Consider the following 18,085-nt stretch of genomic DNA (forward strand, 5'->3'; position numbering starts at 1 on the left):
CAAAAAAAATGATGAAAATGAGACAACTTGAGTTGGATACTAAAAAGAATTAGAAAAAAAATGAAGACAAAAAAGAATTTTCTGCGTTTCTCCCAAAAGAAAGTAGCTCATGGTGATTGGTCTCTTAGTCTGATTATGGGCCCCTAAAAAATCCTGTTCCCTGAGGGATTCTTCAAATAAATATAAATAGAATCAGAATCTGGTCAAAATCGGGAAGAGAGAAGAAAAAAAAATCTACACCAACTTCTGCTATTTCATTTCTTCTTTGCCAGTCCTCCCTGAACTACATCTTATACAGTGCTGAGCACACAAGAAATACTCAATAGCTAACTGCTGATTCTAACTTGGGATAGGTAATTACCTATATACACATTTGTCTGTGCATCTACAGTTCAGACATGGTCTTTAGCCCTGAAGAAGTTTCACTTAAGAAAGTTGCCTCAGGAGTCACAAATACAAAGCTTTCACTTAAAAGCAAAAAAAAAAAAAAAAAAAAAAAAAAAAAAAAAAAAAAAAAAAAAAAAAGACTTTATTTCTCAGTATTATCAGTGCCAAACAGGGACAGAGAGGAAAATACACTCAGAGTCAGATTCTGTTCTGCTCAGACTCAGGAAGTCACCTAATGGGGGATAAAAGAGCAACATCAGCAGCAGAGGAAGTAGGAAGCTCAATCCCCTGGAGAAAACGATACAAATATCTTACCTAAGGAAGGAACTGCACTGCTGAGCCTCCCAGTTAAGAAGAGATTCACTGCAAGAAACACAAAAATAGGATGTTACCGACCTTATCTCATTCCCCAAAGGCTACATACAGCAAGATATAAGCCATAGTCTAGGATCACATGCTTTGCTTTTTAAAATTTCCCACAGTAGCATGTGAGCACATGTATACATACACATATACATAAGATAGCTTATACATGCATGCAATACGTACATATAATACAGCACATACATATAATATAATATGTGCATATATGCATAATATAGAATATGCCCCCAAAATATCATATATACACATAACATATCATATATATACATACACACGATTTGTTTCATATGTACACAAACATATCATATAAAAATAAAACTACTTCATCATCTTATCTTCTTTCATCCTCACAACATCCCTGTAAATAGGCAGTGTGTATACATAAATTTATGTGGATGTGTGTGGATGGATTTACAAGGCTATAAATGGCTGAGCAGGTGCCCATCTGAATTGAGAGAGGGAGTTCCTCTCCTGGAACTTGACCAAGGCGTATACATGCACACATGAAAGCACACACACATACACATACTGAACAGACCTCTGATTTCATCAGTATAGGGAGCCCCTGATGAGGAGCTTCCTCTATGCAGGGCACCTGCTCTGCCATTTATAGCTTTAGATAGTAGCCTAGGACATTGAGAGGCTGAACAATTTGACTAGGTTCCCACAAGCTAATGTTTGCCAGATGTAAGATATGAGTCTTAGGTCTTCCTGGCTCCAGAGCCAGCTCTCTCTCCACTACGCCAAACTATCTCTTCGTGTTCCTGTGTATGTATTGCTATTTTCATTTTAAAAGTGACTAAATACAGCTAAGTAGCCCAGTGGATAGAGTGCCAGGCCAAGAGTCAGAAAGATAAATTTAAGTCCAGTCTTAGACACTTCTTAGCTGTGTGACCCTGGGCAAATCGCTTAACCCTGTTTGCCTCAGTTTCCTCATGTGTAAAATGAGCTGGGGAAGGAAATGGCAACTACCCCAGTAATTTTTCCAAGAATACCCCAATTGGGTTCACAGAGAGTCAGACATGACTAAACAACAGCAAGGATACTGAGGCCCTGATGGAAAAATGACCTGACCCAAGGCTTTTTACAAAACCTTCGCCTTTAAACCCAGGTGTCCTAAGTTTCTTGACAAAGAAAGTCCAAGTCTCTACATTCCAGTATAAGTAAGGAGAGACTTCTCCCTCCTTCATTTTCACCCTCATATATATAACCCCACCCAATACAAATCCCTGTTAATTTTCCTACTCCCAAAAAGGGAACTCTGTTTTCCAAAGCTGTTCTTTTAAGGACTTTCTATTATATATTAATTAATCAGGTTCAGAATCAGTTAGAGTGCTACAATCATTTAGTATGTGAGGAAAAAAATTAACCACCCCTGGAGAGGGTAACCATACAATCCAACACCCTTTCCCAAACTCCCTGCAACAAAAGCAAGGCTTCTTCTCCAACCACACAGATAGTTCTCAGCTTCTATCCCCCAGCCCATACCCTCGAAACCTCCTTCCCCTTCCTAAACCCCAAAGTGACCAGCTGCAGGTATCTATCCAGCTTTATCCGGCTGTTTGTATCCCCCCCACCCCAAACACACACACACTGCCCAGTTAGGAAGCTTTGGTGGTATGGAAAACACCCAGGAAAATGTTCCCAGTCTGCCTGGGGAGGCAAGTTTCAAACCTGTAAAACAATTAGAGAAAATCATAAGGCAAGGTAAGATTGAGAATTAGAATTGATCTCACCCTCCTCTAAGCACCTCCCGCCCCAAGCCCCAGTTCTGCTTTCCTTTTCTAAGCATTTATGGGCACTCTACTTTGCATTACAGTTAGCTGTCTAATCCCCACCACCAGGCAGAATTTTTAGAAGACAAGCCCCATCTTGTCTCAGTGGGTGCACAAGGATGAGTTAAGAAAAACTAAAGTCCAGCCCTAGATCTTGACTAAGCCTCCCTGCTTCCCTCGCCTCCAACTTTCCAGGGAGTTTATGTACTCTTTGAAACTGATCCAGGAGATATTGGCCCCTGACTCTAGGACTTTTACCTTCCTTTGCTTTTCTTTTTCTTTTTTTTTTTTCTTCTTCTACTGGTTTCTAAAGCTGAACCCAAAGCACTTAGTTTCTAGACCTTAAGTTTCCTAGACTATAAGTCTATTCAGTTCCCTAGCTTCAGAAATCTGATAAGCCATATAACTGAGTGTCTAATTCCTGGCATTTATTTCCCTTCTCCCCTTCCCCATCCCATCCCTCCAAAGAACCACAATACATTTCCTATATATATATATATATATATATATGGCATGAAATAAATATTTACTAAACTGAATTATAAGGCAAAAGAAAATATAAATCCAAAAATAGCATACCAGAAGAGAATAACTAAAATTAAATATAAAAGAAAACTTTTCGGTCTGACTGAGAGGTATTTTACTTCTAAAATAATCTAGTTACATAATGGCCCTGAGTCAATAACGATCATCTTGAGGCTAGAAACATCACTGTTTCTATGTGACATTCCCATTCACTCCCTTGCGCCACCCCACCCCCCAAAAATATCACTGGCAGAGTTCCTAAGGATCAGTATGGCCATCTGAGTATCATTAATGAAATTAACTTATCTTTTCTATGATCCCACCTTTCTGTGGTCATTGTCAGGCTTTTGGTAGGTTACTCAAAATCACTTATCACATAATCAGATTACTCCCACCAATGTGAAGGGACTAAAAAAATACACACACAATTGAAATTTTTCTGGTCACCTTAAACATAGAATGGGGTATATAGGATGTGGGCAGTCAAGAGGAGAATAGGACCAAGGTAGAAAGGGCTATCTGATCAACCTCTGAGCCTGCACACTGTCCCTAATAAATTAGATTCTAAATCACTTCGAACAAAACCTCCTGAGGTGTCCCCTCTCACTATAAAGCTTAAAATAAACTTTTTGTACAAATCCAACCTCCAAGGTAAGAAAGATCTGTGTCTTTCTCCAGTCTTTGAAGAGAACAATTAACCTCCCAACTCAGTGGCTCCAAATTGGAGGTGTCCAACTCTCCAACTCAGCTCTTCTAAAACTCCAGACCACATTCCTTTCCCTACCCACATTGTGGGTACACACTAGAAAGGAACTATTTTCCTACTAAGTCCCAAAGAAAGCTCTAAGCTCTCCTTGTCTTCACTAAGGACCCAAGCTGGACCATCCAACTTGTTTCTGCGTTTAGAGTCTCACTATATTAAAGAGAAATGCCCTGGAAAGGAGAAAGAGAAGGGAAAGAAGAGTTTGTAAGTGCCACTGGCTGGTTATTTCAATAGCCACCATCTAGTAGAAATCTAAGAGTGGAAGGGACAATCCATCCCCAGGAAAAGTTGCTATGGCTCTGGTCTCTCCCAAAAAAAGACTCGCCTCCTACTAGACCTCCTACTACACCTATTGACTTGGGGCTTCAGCTCTCCTCCTGGGTTGCTAGCATCTAATGCTCTCTCCATTTACAGAAACAAATCCAAGATTACAAAGAAAAGCAAGACAGAGGAAAACAAAGGGAGAGACAAATTAAAAGGCTAAGAGTAAAAGAGAAAGAAATTATTTGTGGGGATGTGGGTGAAGGGAAACCAATAGGTATTCATCTTACCCTATATCTCCGTAGGGAGGACTAGCACACAGTGGTGCCTAATAAAGACTAGTTTAATGAATGAAAAAGACACAAGCCCAGAATTTAGAAACAGAAACTCAGGTCTCATAATCATTTTAATATGAACTTAAGCAGAAAGCTGAAAGAAATGTAACTATCCTCCCTTCCTGCCCTGCCTTTAAGGAAGCAGAGAAAAATCCCAATCAGAAGCTACAGATGAAACAGAGCAGTGTTGCAGCAAACAGCTTCCAGACCCAGGCAACAAGCAGCAGCAGCAGCAAGATGTAGGCCTGGCAGTACCCCCAAGGGGTCTGATGTCAGCAATGCCAGGTTCCACGCACACCACAAGAGGGCTCCTTCAATTGCCCAGAGAGCTTTACTCCTCTTAGGTAAGATGAGTCAGCTCCCCAAGTCTGAACTCGACAGCTTTAGGCAGTTTCTAAAATCAGATTTCAATTCACCTACAGGGAATTTGGTGGGGATTTTCCCCACCACCCAGGAATGGTGAAGACAGAAAAGAGAGAAGATGGGGTGAGACTTTCAGAGTTTTGAATTTTTGTAAATGCAAGTACACTTTTTAAAGAATTAAGCATATACTTTGAGTTTTCAAAATGGAAACAGTGGTTTAGGAGGGAAAATGGGTTGGTCTTGAAAAAAAGCATGTTAGCAAAAAGATATTTGGAAAGAGCTCTCAGATTCCCTTCCTGTCTTCAACTCAGAAAGTCCTCCCAACCCCACTGCAGCACCCATCATATCTCCTCTACACTCTATCCCTTGGCATAGGCTCCTTCACCAAAAGTGCCTGGACTTAAATAGAGAGCAGGTCATTTGAGGTCATTTTAGTACAAAAACTTAGCAGTCTGAAATACTCGCCATTCTGTTCATCATGTGGAAGTCTCAGAAGTCCAGCTCTCTGCACAGCAACCCACTTAAATCAGAGACCCTATTTAAATAGCAGGTGGCACAAAATGGGGCCAATTCTATCTAGGCCAACCTGCAAGAGACCTCGCTCCCCAAGGGAATAATTTTACTTTATCTGAGAGATAACCAGCAGCTGAAATTTTGGGGAAAATAAGGAAAAGGACTGATAATGGAAGCTGAAACAAAACCCACACATACTTGAGTTTATAGATCTCGCATTCTTGCTTCAATATTCCAAGTACTTCCTTACAATCCTGTCCCACGCAACAAAACCTCAGTAGCCACTACCCCTCCCCCAATCACATATAGACAACCGGCTTTCTGTGAGCCCCTCTTCCCTTCCTCCTAATGAATGCTGGATCTGAGAGCCATGAAGCCTCTCTTTAGCAACTATTGCATGGAATCTCTATCGGATTTGAGATCTAGAGTGATGATGGTTGTTTAATGAAACTCTGGGAGATGCTTTAGACCCCAGACTTGTCTTTAGATCATAGTAAAATCTCCAACATGGGTTCCCTTGAAATCTTAAAAATCTTGTCTGTGACCTCCTACTCTCGGGAAAGGCTGATGGGGTTGGTGAAAGATGAGTGCTGGGGCAGACCCAGGCCCACCGCTTCGACCTTCTGAGATGAACCTAGGGTTCAATTCAATTGGCGTTGCTACCTGGAGGGAAGGGAGGCAGTTCCAATTAGCTGCAAATTTAGCGATTTTTTTGAGCCATTTTTTAAGCCCAGATCCAGTTGCAGCCCAGTCAGAGCTGCAGCAGCCCAGGTTATGCTGAAGGCAGCTAGAGGGCTCATTATCCCCTCTTTCCTCCCCACCCCCCACCTGGCTACCCTAAGGAAGATTTGCACTCCAGATCGCAGTAACCTAGGCATCCAGAACAAATGGGGTAATGGTGGGGGGCCACCTTGGACGAGGCTCCAACTTCCGGGAATCAGGGGAAGAAGAGCCACCGGGCAGGTGTGTAGAGAAAATCGGGGTGGGGTGGGGGAGAAAAGGGGGGAAAGGAATTCAAGTCTTTTCGGAGCACACACACATACAAAAAAAAAAAAAAAAACACGCCTCAAAGCCTAAGTCCCCTTTTTCCACACACACACCCCACGCCCCACCCGAGCCAGACTCACCCAAGCAGACCACAGCGAGCTGCGCCCGGGCGCCGGGGCCCCCCTCCAAGCCGGCACCGAGTGGCTTCTCCATGCTGCAGCCGGGAAGAGGGCTGGACAGCCGTGGGAGCCTCCGACAGTTCGGTCTCCTGCAACTGCGAAGGCTTCTTTGTGCAGAGGCCCGGGGGCGCCGAGGGGCCACATCCGCGGCGGCCGCGCCGGGCCCGGGAAGGCTGTAACTGGCGGCTTCAAGGACGACGCTGCTACTCCTGCTGCTGCTGTTCCTGCCGCTGCTGCTACGGAGAAGGAGGAGAAGGAGCTGGAGGAGCGGCTGCCCTAACGTAGGCACCCTGCGCCCCGGGCTCGGCCAGCCTCTGCCTGCTGCTGCCTGCTGGCCCCCTGAGCCACGGCGCGAGGCGGTGGCGCCGGAGGAAGCCGAGCGCATCCATTCCCGGCAGGCCGGGGCTCCGGCTCCGCGCCCGCAGATGCCAGTCCCCGAACCTGCTTCCCAGCACCAGCAGGGAGATCAGCACCGAGCCCAACCGAGCCAGACGACAGACACGTGACGACCCCGTGGGCTAGGCAATGGCCCGGCCCGGGGAGCCCATTGGCTGGGCTGGCCTCGCCTGGAGGAGGGGTCTACAGCTAGAGTGTAGCCCGCCCCCCAGCCCAGGCCTCTGCTGGACAGCTCCCCTGCAAGCTGCAAGCCAACCCGCCCGCCTGCCCCACGGGGCACGGCAGAGGAAGAGTAGCCGCCACTGCTCCATTCTGGGTGGCGGGGTAGACAGCTAGCGAGGTGCAGGCTGTGCGACCCGGACCTTTCCGGACGCCACGCCAGGCCTCCTCTCTCAGAACCTCCTATTAGAGGCCTATCTATACGCCCGCCAGTTCTCCTTTTCCAAGAACCCTGCTGTCCGAGCCACTATCATAAGAATATTCAAAAGACTTAAGTCAATGTGGGTCTGATCTGACTGTGGTTGGTCTGAATGGGATAACGGGACGCACCGGGTCCTTCTTTTTCAAGATTTAGTATTTACTCATAGCAGGCAGCCAGGCCTTAGTTTCTGAAAAGAGGGGAGATCAGTAAAAGACAAAAACTCATGAACAACCTTATTCCTTAACAACACTACTCCTACCTCCAATCAGATCTCTTCTGGGAGAGAAAGAGCCTTGGCCTTGGATCGGGGTGGGGGTGAGGGCCGGCCCTAAGGAGAAGGGAAATGCAAGGTGGAAGTAAGGAGAGAAATAATTTAGCTTTTAGCTTTTTACCTTTCCTAAACTCCCTTCACTTTGGTAGCTAAGGCATGGCCCTCCTGCTATGAGAGAATTCTAAATCTTAAGCAGGGAGAATCTGTGCATCCAATTTTCTCACCCAAACCTACAATAGCCAGACCTACCCTCCAGCAGGGGTTTCACAATTCAAATATCAAGCTACTTAATTCTCCATAGAACAGTGGGGATTGGGGGGAAGGGGAGAAAGGAAGTCTATGCTACTTATAAAATTTCTATCTCATAGAAAATCTATTTTCAACTTCACCAATAGAAAGTATAAAGACTTGGACGTATAGATAAACAAACACCCTCTTTTCAAGATGATGATGTCCTGAATAACATGAAACTGCTGAATGCTTCCATAAAACAGAAAGTACTGGGCTGCTAAGAAATATGCACTGAGCAATTTAGTCTTGAGACTGTAAGCAAAGCAAAAAGGGCTCCCTAAAAAAAGGCAGTTTAAACATTTGCAGGTGTAAGAGCCCAAAAGTCTGAACAATTGGGATGTAGGAGAGTGCTGCAGAGCAAAAGCTGCAACTTTGCTTACTACCTTTCTTTAGTCCCAACATCAACAAGTACAAGATAAAAGGATTAAGAGTTAGTGGAAGAGAGATACTGGGATGAGCTAAGGAGCATTGAGAAAACAACCAGACTAGGAATGAATTCAGGAGCAGGAAATTGAAGTATGAATTTCAGTTTTTACTACTTGCGTGACCTTGATCTATAAAAATCTTTCCTTCTCTAAATTCTGAGATCCTATATTACTAAATTTCTTTCATCTGAAGCTAGAGTAATCTGAGAAAACTTCAATGCAGCTGTGCACACACACACACACACACACACACACACACACACACACACACACCCCTACCACTACCACCACCACCACCATCACCATAAAAATATTCTTCCTCAATCTTTTCCATTTCTTCATGCTGCTTTCTGCTACAGAATACTCCCTTTTCCCTTTGTAAATTTGTAGTGATAGGATTTTAGAAATCATCTCCCCTGTGGCACCTGAGAGATGAGTCATCACAGCAATTTAGAGAAGAGGACAGAGTCAGTAACCTGAGACAGGTTAGCTCAGGATATGTCAGTTATCTATGCCTTGCAAACGAACTGAAAATTGGAAGGTTCCTCTCAGATCAAAAATAGGAACTTAGTATGTAGCCCAAAATGGGGTTTAAGCCTTGAAACAGGAAATGACTACCTATATAATTTGATACTAATCTGAATAGTTTCTGCTAAATATGGCACCTAACAAATCAATCACATGGCCATTAACCAAACAGGGTTGAGATAAGGTAAAAGAAATGGAAAATGATTCAGTACTGTAAGATATCATTATTCAGCTGATCTGTGTTGGTTAATATCAGAAAGCTTTATTCTAAATACATTCATATTTCTAGGTATCCATAGTTTTTACTTTTGTTACTTCAAAACAATTATACTGAAATACGTTATTTTTTCTGAGATATGGCTGAAACTAAGGGAGATTATCAAATGAAAAAGTTGGACTGGATAAACTCTGGGGTCCCTTCCAGCTCTAAATCTATGATTCTCTGGTTCATTTTCCCACATACTAGTTGTTAATAACATGATCAGCCATCTTTAACGTCTAAGTATAATGGTAACAACCAACTAAAGAAATCAAAAAGAAACAACAGATCTGATGCAGAAAAAAAAAAAAGAAATCCAGGAGAGACATTCTTGCCTATGCATCTTTTATAGCAAAAAATGTTTGCTTATATTTTGATTTTCCATAGACAAGGCTGTTCTATAGGTTTGAATCATCTTGGGTTGGAAATCAATGAAGTAGCAAGTTTCTAGACAAGAATCTAGGAATATCTTGACTCCTTACATCTTCAAACCTTCCCCCAAAGAGTTATCCTTTGCTATTTAAGAATCATGATTATGGCAAGAAAGTAGATTGATTACATGCATACAGCATGAGGCAAGCCGTAGACTATGGAAAAGGTGTGCAATTCATGAGAAACTTTAGGATCAGGAACTCAATATATCCATAAGAATTGAATCCACACACCATAACAATGGCCATTATAGATAGTTTAACATTACTCCTTATTGGCCATGCACCAAATTAAGCCTGGACTCATGGCAACTCCATTTGGCAAGTCATGCTACCAAGGATATGCCAGAAGCTGGACACCCAAATAATATTCAATTCTGCTGCTACCTTAGCTTTGTGGCTGAACTAACTGCCAGAGAGTCTCTCTGCCAAACACTCTAAGGCATATAAGTTCTCTCCCCTACTTCTCTGTTCCTGGCCCCATCTGCTGAACGCTGTCCAGGAGACACACTTGCCAAAATTTGTTCACCTAACTGCTTTATAACATCCTAGTTCAACTTTTTTTTCTATTTCAGTTTCTCAAAAGTTCTAGACTTGCCTGAGCCAAGAAGTTTTATTTAGATATAGACCACTTTCTAAAATACAATAGGCCTAAACTTGTTTAGTAATGGGCTTATAGATCTATCTCTCCAACATTTGTCTAGAAATCCTACATCCAGAGTACCATGTAGCAAAATTTGGTCATCTGAGGGTCACTGGGAATTACTTCATTAGCTGTACAGAGAATCCTTGAAAATCAGCAAGAAGAAAGAAAAAAAGGAAACATAGTTTCTCAGGGAAAAAACCCAAGAAGAATTGTATAAACAGATGCAGGGTGAAATAAGCTGAATCAGGAGAACAATTTATACAATAACAAAACTATTGTAAATATAATCAATTTTGAAAGACTTAGGAGTTTTGTTTTGTTTTGCTGAGGCTATTGGGGTTAGTGACATGCCCAGGGTCACATAGCTAGGAAGTGTTAAATGTCTGAGGCCAGATTTGGACTCAGGTCCTCCTGACTTCAGGGCTGGTGCTCTATCCACTGTGCAACCTACCTGTCTCTAGACTTAGGAATTCTGATCAACATAAAGACCAGCTACAATTCCAAAGGATTCAGGATAAACCATCTTCTCTGATAGAGTCTGAGAACAGATTAAAGCATGATTTCTTAAATTTACTTCTCTTTTGGGGAGAAGAATTAGGGGAGATGGCTAATGTAGGAATTTGTTTGGCTTGACTATACATAATTTTAATAGTATACTTTAGAAAACTGGGAAACAGTTTTTGCAGTGTTTCTGATAAAGTCCTCATTTCTAAAATATAGAGAACTGAGTCAATAAAAAATAATTCCTCAACTGATAAATAATCAAAGGATATGAACAGATAGTTTTCAGATGAAGAAATTAAAGCCATTTCTAATCACATGAAAAAAATGCTTTAAATCACTATTGATTAGAGAAATGAAAATTAAAATAACTTTGAGATACTATCTCATACCTATCAGATTGACTAAGATTATGGGAAAAGATGGTGATAAATGTTGGAATGGATGAGGTATTCAGCAGTGTCACTTCTGGATCTCCATGCCAAAGAAATCATAAAAGAGGGGAAAGGACCCACATGTGCAAAAATGTTTGCAACAGCTCTTTTTGTAGTGGGAAGGAACTGGAAATCAAGAAGATGCTGACCAATTTGGGAAATGACTGAATAAGTTATTCATATATCTATAGATAGCTTTAATTTCTTTATCTGAAAATTTCTGTTCATAACCATTGACCATTTATCAGTTGAAGAGTAATTTGTATTTTTATGTTTGATTCCATATATTTCAGAAGTAAGGCCTTTATCAGAAACACTAGCTATAAAAAAATGTTTCCCAGATTTCTGCTTCCCTTCTAATCTTGAATGCATTGATTTTGTTCATACAAAACCTTTTTAGTTTAATGTAATCAGAATTATCCATTTTGCATTTCTTAATGTTCTGTTTCATGTTTGGTCATTAATTCCTCCTTTCTCCAAAGATATGACAGGTAAACTATGCCTTGTTTTTCTAATTTGCTTTACTATACATATTATTAATGGATTTTGGTTTTTCTTGTTTTCTCAATGGATAGAAAAGGAGAAACGACAGAATTCAGATTGTTTAAAAAAAAATTTTAAATGAAGAAAAGAGGAAAAGAATAAAGATACAATATAAAGCTACACCCTCCTCCCCATTCTCCATGAATGGCTAGACCCACAAGGAAACATGAAATTTCAAGTAGAGGCCTCATGGATATATTCCTAAGAACCAAGGAAATAGCATTTGCCCTTCTTCCCTCAACTACTGAAGTGACTAGCCCCTAGAGACTTCATCTAGGTGAAGGAATCTTTGTGAATACTATTAAGTGCTTCTGAAAGCACTACAATCCCTATTTCCTCAGAAACCACAACTACTAAATACCCAAAAAGGAAAGTTCTCATCATTATAAGTCTTTGGCATTGTCAACTTGTTCAAAATCAGGAAGGAAAAAGACATGATTTTTCTCAATGGAAACAACTTTAAAGAAGAAATATTACCATTTGCTTTGTCACTGCACCTTAGGGACTACCAAATGAGCTGCAACTGAAACATGGTATATGCATTGTCTTCCTTTCATGAATGTGAAGTTCTAGAGAGTATGAACTGTCTGGATTTTCTGTTTATATCTTCAGCACTAAACTTAATGCTCTGCATATAATAGTCACTTAAAAATGCCTTTTCATTCACTAATTCATTCACTCATCAATCTTTGATTCTGCAATGTTTAAGTTTCTTAGCAATAATTTGGATTAAGGACATAAACATCAAACTAGAATATTGGACTAAAACAAATAAAATTTATTAGTGATAAATGTAGTCTAACATGAGTTCAAAAATCAACTTTACAAATAAAATGAAAGAGACATAGCTAGTCAACAGTTCATATGAAAAAATTCTAAGGGTAGTAGACTGAAAACTCAACATAAATTAACAATGCTATATAACAGTCCAAAAAGCTAATGTAATCTTAGGCTACATTAAGGAAGACATAAAATGATTAAGGAAAAAAAAAGGTTGATTCATCAAATAGATTAGGTATACAACATACAGAAATAAATAAGCACAGTAACCTACTTTTGGGTAAATCCAAAGATCCTAGCCACTAGAATAAGAACTCACTATTCAATAAAAATTGATGATAAAGCTAGAAAGAAATCTGGCAGAAACAAGATACAGAACACATTCTTCTACCATATATAAAAATAAGCTCCAATTGGATCCATGGCATATAAATAAAAGATGAAAATCATTTTTAAAAAATTAGAGGAGCAAAGAAGAAATAACCTGTCAGATCTCTGGATAGGGGAAAAATTAATTACCAAATAAGCCACAGAGCAGATCACAGATGGTTAAAAATACATTTTGATCACATAACATTAAAACATTTTTGCACAAACAAAACTAGTGGAGCTAAATTTAAAAGGGAAGCAAGTTAATAATAAAAAAAAATCTAGCAATTTTCTCTAATAAGGTTTTCATTACTGATACATGTGTGTGTGTATGTGTGTGTGTGTGTAACTGATTAAAATTTATGAAAGTAACAGCCATTTCCTAAGTGATAAATTGTAGAAGGATAAGAACAAGAAATTTTCAGAGGAAGAAATCCAAACAAAAACCAAATGAAAAAATGTCCCAAATCACTAATAATTAGAGAAATGAAAAGTAAACCAACTTTCAGGTTTCATCCCAAAGTAAATGTTGGTGGGACTGTGGCAGAGGCAGGGAACCTTTTTTTCTGTCAAAGGCCATTCGGATATTTATATTCATTTTCAAGTCATACAAATTTATCAATTTACAGAACTCAAGCAGTAGGAGTTAGCTCTCAGTAGTTACTCTCCTAGTAGCCTAGCTCTCAGTTTATTATCATTTGCAATTGCCTTAGCAAATGATTTCACAAGCTCTATGTAGTCCACAGGCTGGACATACATTCATACATTATTGGAGCTGTGAACCGGTCCAGATATTCTGAAATAACAATTTGGAACTATGACCCGAAAACTATTAAATTATGCATATCATTTTGAAGCAGGTTGGGGTCCCTTTAAGAAACTTATTTCCTGAGTGTAAACTGTTTGCATTTTTGTTTTTCTTCCCAGGTTATTTTTAGCTTCTGAATCCAATTCTTTCTGTGCAATAAGAGAACTGTTTGGTTTTACACACATATATTGTATCTAGGATATACTATAACATATTTAACATGTATAGGACTGCTTGCCATCTAGGGGAGGGGGTGGAAGGAGGGAACGGAAAAGTCGGAACAGAAGTGAGTGCAAGGAATAATGTTGTAAAAAAAATTACCCAGGCATGGATTCTGTCAATAAAAAGTTACAATAAAAAAAAGCCAAAAAAAAAATAAAAGAAAGAAAAAGAAACTGTATTTCCTATTGATCTGGGATTCCTTTCAGATTCCCACCCCCTCCTGGCTGAGGTATATCCTCCCCAGACAAAAGTTGTCTTTCCTGGATGCCAGGGTCTTTGATTCACAAATCCTGGTCAAAAGCATCCCTTTGAATTCCAATAGGAGATCCAAGCTTGTCCTAGCCCCCACTGGATCTGAGCCAACTTGGGCTCTCCCAGCCCCCACTGGTTCTGATCTGCTCGAGTCTCCCAACCCCAACCAAGACAACCAATATAATGAACTTCCATCAACTAAGGGCTTTACAGATGGACCTTGACAGCTCCCTTTGTTGCCAGAACAGTCTGTCCACTGAGAAATGCATTCTCAGTACAAAACTCCATTTTCCATAGATCCGCTCACTGGAATAATATTCTTTCCAGTGACATCCTCTCTTTACCCTCACCTATTTCCCTAACCAGACTTTATGCCTCTTTGTCAGGATTTCTAACCTTACTTCCACTTCCTATAATAAATCTATTTTATCAATCTAGGTTTTTGGGTCTGTAAATTCCTTTACAGAGAATCTCTGTACCACCAGAAGGGAGTCCCCAAAACTCCCTACCCTTGCACCAAATCCCAAGGGATTTCAGAGGAGCCAAACCTCTCCATTTGGTTCCTTGAACCCCTAACCTGCCACTAGACCTTATCATTTAACTCCCTGACCACCAGAAACCCTAATTTCATTTTGGTTCCCTAAATCTAAACCTCATCAATTTGATCCAGAGATACTAGATCTACTATACACCAAAGAGCTAAATCAACTGTTGAGTCAAAAGGTATGCACAGTTTATCCTTTGGGCATAGTTGCAAATTGCTCTCCAGAATGGTTAGATCATTTCACAACTCTACCAACAACGCATCAGTGTTCCAGTTTTCCCAGATCTCTTCCAATATTTATCATTATCTTTTCCTGTCATTTTAGCCAATCTGAGAGGTGTAAAGTGGTACCTCAGAGTTATTTTAATTTGTATTTCTCGAATTAATAGTGATTTAGAGCATTTTCCCATATAATTATAAATGGCTTTAATTTCATCATCTGAAAATTGTCTGTTCTTATCCTTTGATCATTTATCAATTGGGGAATGACTTGTATTCTTATAAATTTGACATAGTTCTTTATATATTTTATAAATTTTTAGAGATCTTTATCAGAAATACAGGCTATAAAGATTTTTCCCAGCTTCATATTTACTCTCTTTGTTATTATTTTTTATCCTGAATATAGTTTGTTTATACATATTTCTTTGTACAGTTTTGTTTGCTTTCTGTCTCTTCCATTAGATTGCAAGCTCTTTGAGGACAGGGACTGCTTTTTATTAAGTGCTAAGCACTTAATAAATTGACTAACTTGTTCTTCTTAATCCCAGAGAGAAAGAACTGGAAGAAGCGAGTGGAAGTTACAAAGAACCAAATTAGGCATAATGGAAGGGAAATTTTTTCTAATACTCATAGTGGAATGGCCTGTTTTGGAGGCAGTCATAGGGATATCTTCAAGCAAAAGCTCAATGATTCTTACTCAGGTGTAGGTAGGAGTAGTTAATCTCTGAAACTCTCCAATTCTATGATTCCATTATTGCATGAGGGAATGGAGATAGAAAAAGTATGGAAGTTGTCACTCAGAAGCTCCATAGGCATTTACTAATAGCATTCCCAAACCATCTGATCTCCCCCACCAAAATATTGTTTATATCAAACACTATGATTTCCATGAAATAATGCCATTGCTATGGGAAGTTATGTGATAATAAAAATTTTCCTTGTACTGATGCTATTGTTCCCCTAATACATCATAGTAGACTCAAATCCAGAGTAATATTAGATGCAAAAGAATAATAGCAATAGCCCAAGTAGAAATGTAATGCTTTTTCTCAATGTCAAAGTATCAAAAATATGTTGAGATCTTAAAGTCTTTAGTAAATAGTTAAGCATTTGTGAGAGTATGAGAAGTTGGGTTTCCACAGATATTGTTAGAACAGGATAAAGGGATGGAGAGGCGAATTGTTAAACTGAAGAATTGAAGAACTGGTTAGACAACTAAGGTCCTAACAAAGGGGGCTTAGAGTAAACTGACCCAAACTAGCTATGGTCAATGACAAGGCATAAGACTTTTTGAGGGGACTGGAATACAACCTAATTGCTATTCGGGATGGTGAATCTGACCAATTGTAACTTTGATTGTATTCAACCTAATTACTATTAGGTACTATTAGCTAATTCAACCAATTGTAACCAACCCTGACTGTAAGTCTGACCAATCTAAACTGAAGAGAGGGATAATGTACCAAGCTTCTCATGAGAATTGCTGAGAAAAGGATTCTTCTCTCATGCTAAAGAGCCCTGATTATAACACTACTTCTAGACCAGTTTGCAATTGCAAGTGGGCAGTGACAGCTCATCCCAGATTTACTCCCCAGTCCTTCTGAGCTTCATAGAATCCTTTGATAACCCTTTCATTCAATAAGTATTTCTGAAGTATTTACTATGTGCCAGACCCTGTGTTTGACACAAAGGGTATAAAAAGGCAAAAACCAAAATAGTACCTGCACTCAAGAAACTTGCATTCTATAATGCAGAACTTCTTAAATTTTTTTCATTCTTTCTCCTAAGAAATTTCCACATGACTCTGGATATAGAGGTTTATAAAATAGGTATACAAATCAAACATTTATTGATTTACTGATAATAAAACATATTTTGAGACTGCCACATTTAGTTTAAGAAGTTTTGCTATAAGGAAGTTACAATATATGTACATACAAATGCAAAATGTATAATTCAGTTGGTAAGAAAGACAATAATAATGAGGGGAATAAGGAATAGACTCATGGAAGAGCTTGAGTTCTCTTGAGGAGCTAACAGTTCTAAGATGCAGAAGTAAGGAAAGAGAAAATTTCAGGCATGAAATCAGTCCATCCAGAAGCACAAAGATGATAGATAGTAGGAGGAACAGCAGGTGGTCCAGTTGAATGGTATGTAGCATGTGTGAAGGAAGTAATTTGTAGTCTGTCAGTAAAGATTAGCCAGTCAGATAATGAAAGATTTGATGAGACAAATCAAGGAGTTGTTATTTTATCCTAGGGGCAACAGGGAGCCACAGAAGTTTCTTGCTCAGGGAGTGACATGGTCACACCTGTGCTTTAAAAATATTAATTTAGAAGTTGTATAGAAAATCCATTTGAAAGGGAGAAAAATTGAAGGCAAGGAAATTGAAAAGAACGTTTTTAACAGCAAGTGTTCTGGGCCTGAACTAAGGCAGTAAACATGTAATTTGAAGGAGGAAAGGAATGGGACAGAACTTGTCAACAGGATATTGGGGGAGGGATAAGGGAGGGAGTGTGAAGAGACAAGTATGATTCTAAGCTTAGGAACACAGGTAACTAAAAGGATGTTGGTGCCTTAGACATAAATAAAGATGTTCTCATTCTCTCTCTCTCTCATACACACACACAAACTTTTATAAATATATACATACATGTGTGTATATGTGTGTATATATACATATATACACATAGCTTGTTTATGCACAATTTACAAATAATACAAATTTATACTGCATAAGTATTATTGATACATAGTTTTTTACATGTATTCTTTCCTATTAGTCTGCCAGCTCCCTGAAATGGGACTGTCTTGTCTTTGTATTATCTTCATTTGTTAGCACATTTCCTGGCATATAATAGGTGTTTACTAAATGTTTGTTTACTGACAAAAAAAAGTTAAAAAGAAGGCTGGTTTGGAGGAAGAATGATACTAAGCTCCATTTTTGTCAGGTTGAATTTTAGAAGCTTATGACATACAGATGGATATATCTTGAAATCATCTGGGGATGTGAGACTGGAGCTCAGGAAAGAGATTAGGGTTAGAAATATAAATGTGGGAATCATCTTCAAGGACATAATTGAAATCATAGTAGCTAATAATACTGCTGAAAATACAGAGAAAAAGGAGGACCCAGGATGGCGTTCTAGATTAATACCAATTAATAATGATGAGGGGAGCCCTGAAACTCTCTCTCTCTCTCTCTCTCTCTCTCTCTCTCTCTCTCTCCCCTCTTCCCCCCCTCACACCCCCTCACACCTCCCCCCTCCC

At 39.6% G+C, this 18,085-nt stretch overlaps 1 protein-coding gene across 3 annotated transcripts in view; it reads right to left on the reverse strand.

The window, feature by feature from the left end:
• Window positions 1-18,085, reverse strand: part of LRP3 (LDL receptor related protein 3) — a 93,111-nt gene that overhangs the window by 13,598 nt on the left and 61,428 nt on the right. The window contains exons 2-3 of one of the 3 annotated variants that reach the window (XM_051979734.1): window positions 6,434-6,705; window positions 703-750 (exon numbers count right to left, since the gene is read on the reverse strand). In XM_051979734.1, coding sequence (XP_051835694.1) covers window positions 703-750; window positions 6,434-6,506 — 121 coding nt within the window. In that variant the 5' untranslated portion in view covers window positions 6,507-6,705. Of the gene's footprint in view, window positions 1-702; window positions 751-6,433; window positions 6,950-18,085 lie in introns of those variants that run through there. The other 2 variants (XM_051979733.1, XM_051979732.1) reach the window with 2 other exon arrangements.

This window comes from Antechinus flavipes, chromosome 2 (genome assembly GCF_016432865.1).
Source record: "Antechinus flavipes isolate AdamAnt ecotype Samford, QLD, Australia chromosome 2, AdamAnt_v2, whole genome shotgun sequence".
In the NCBI taxonomy this organism is placed as follows: domain Eukaryota; kingdom Metazoa; phylum Chordata; class Mammalia; order Dasyuromorphia; family Dasyuridae; genus Antechinus; species Antechinus flavipes.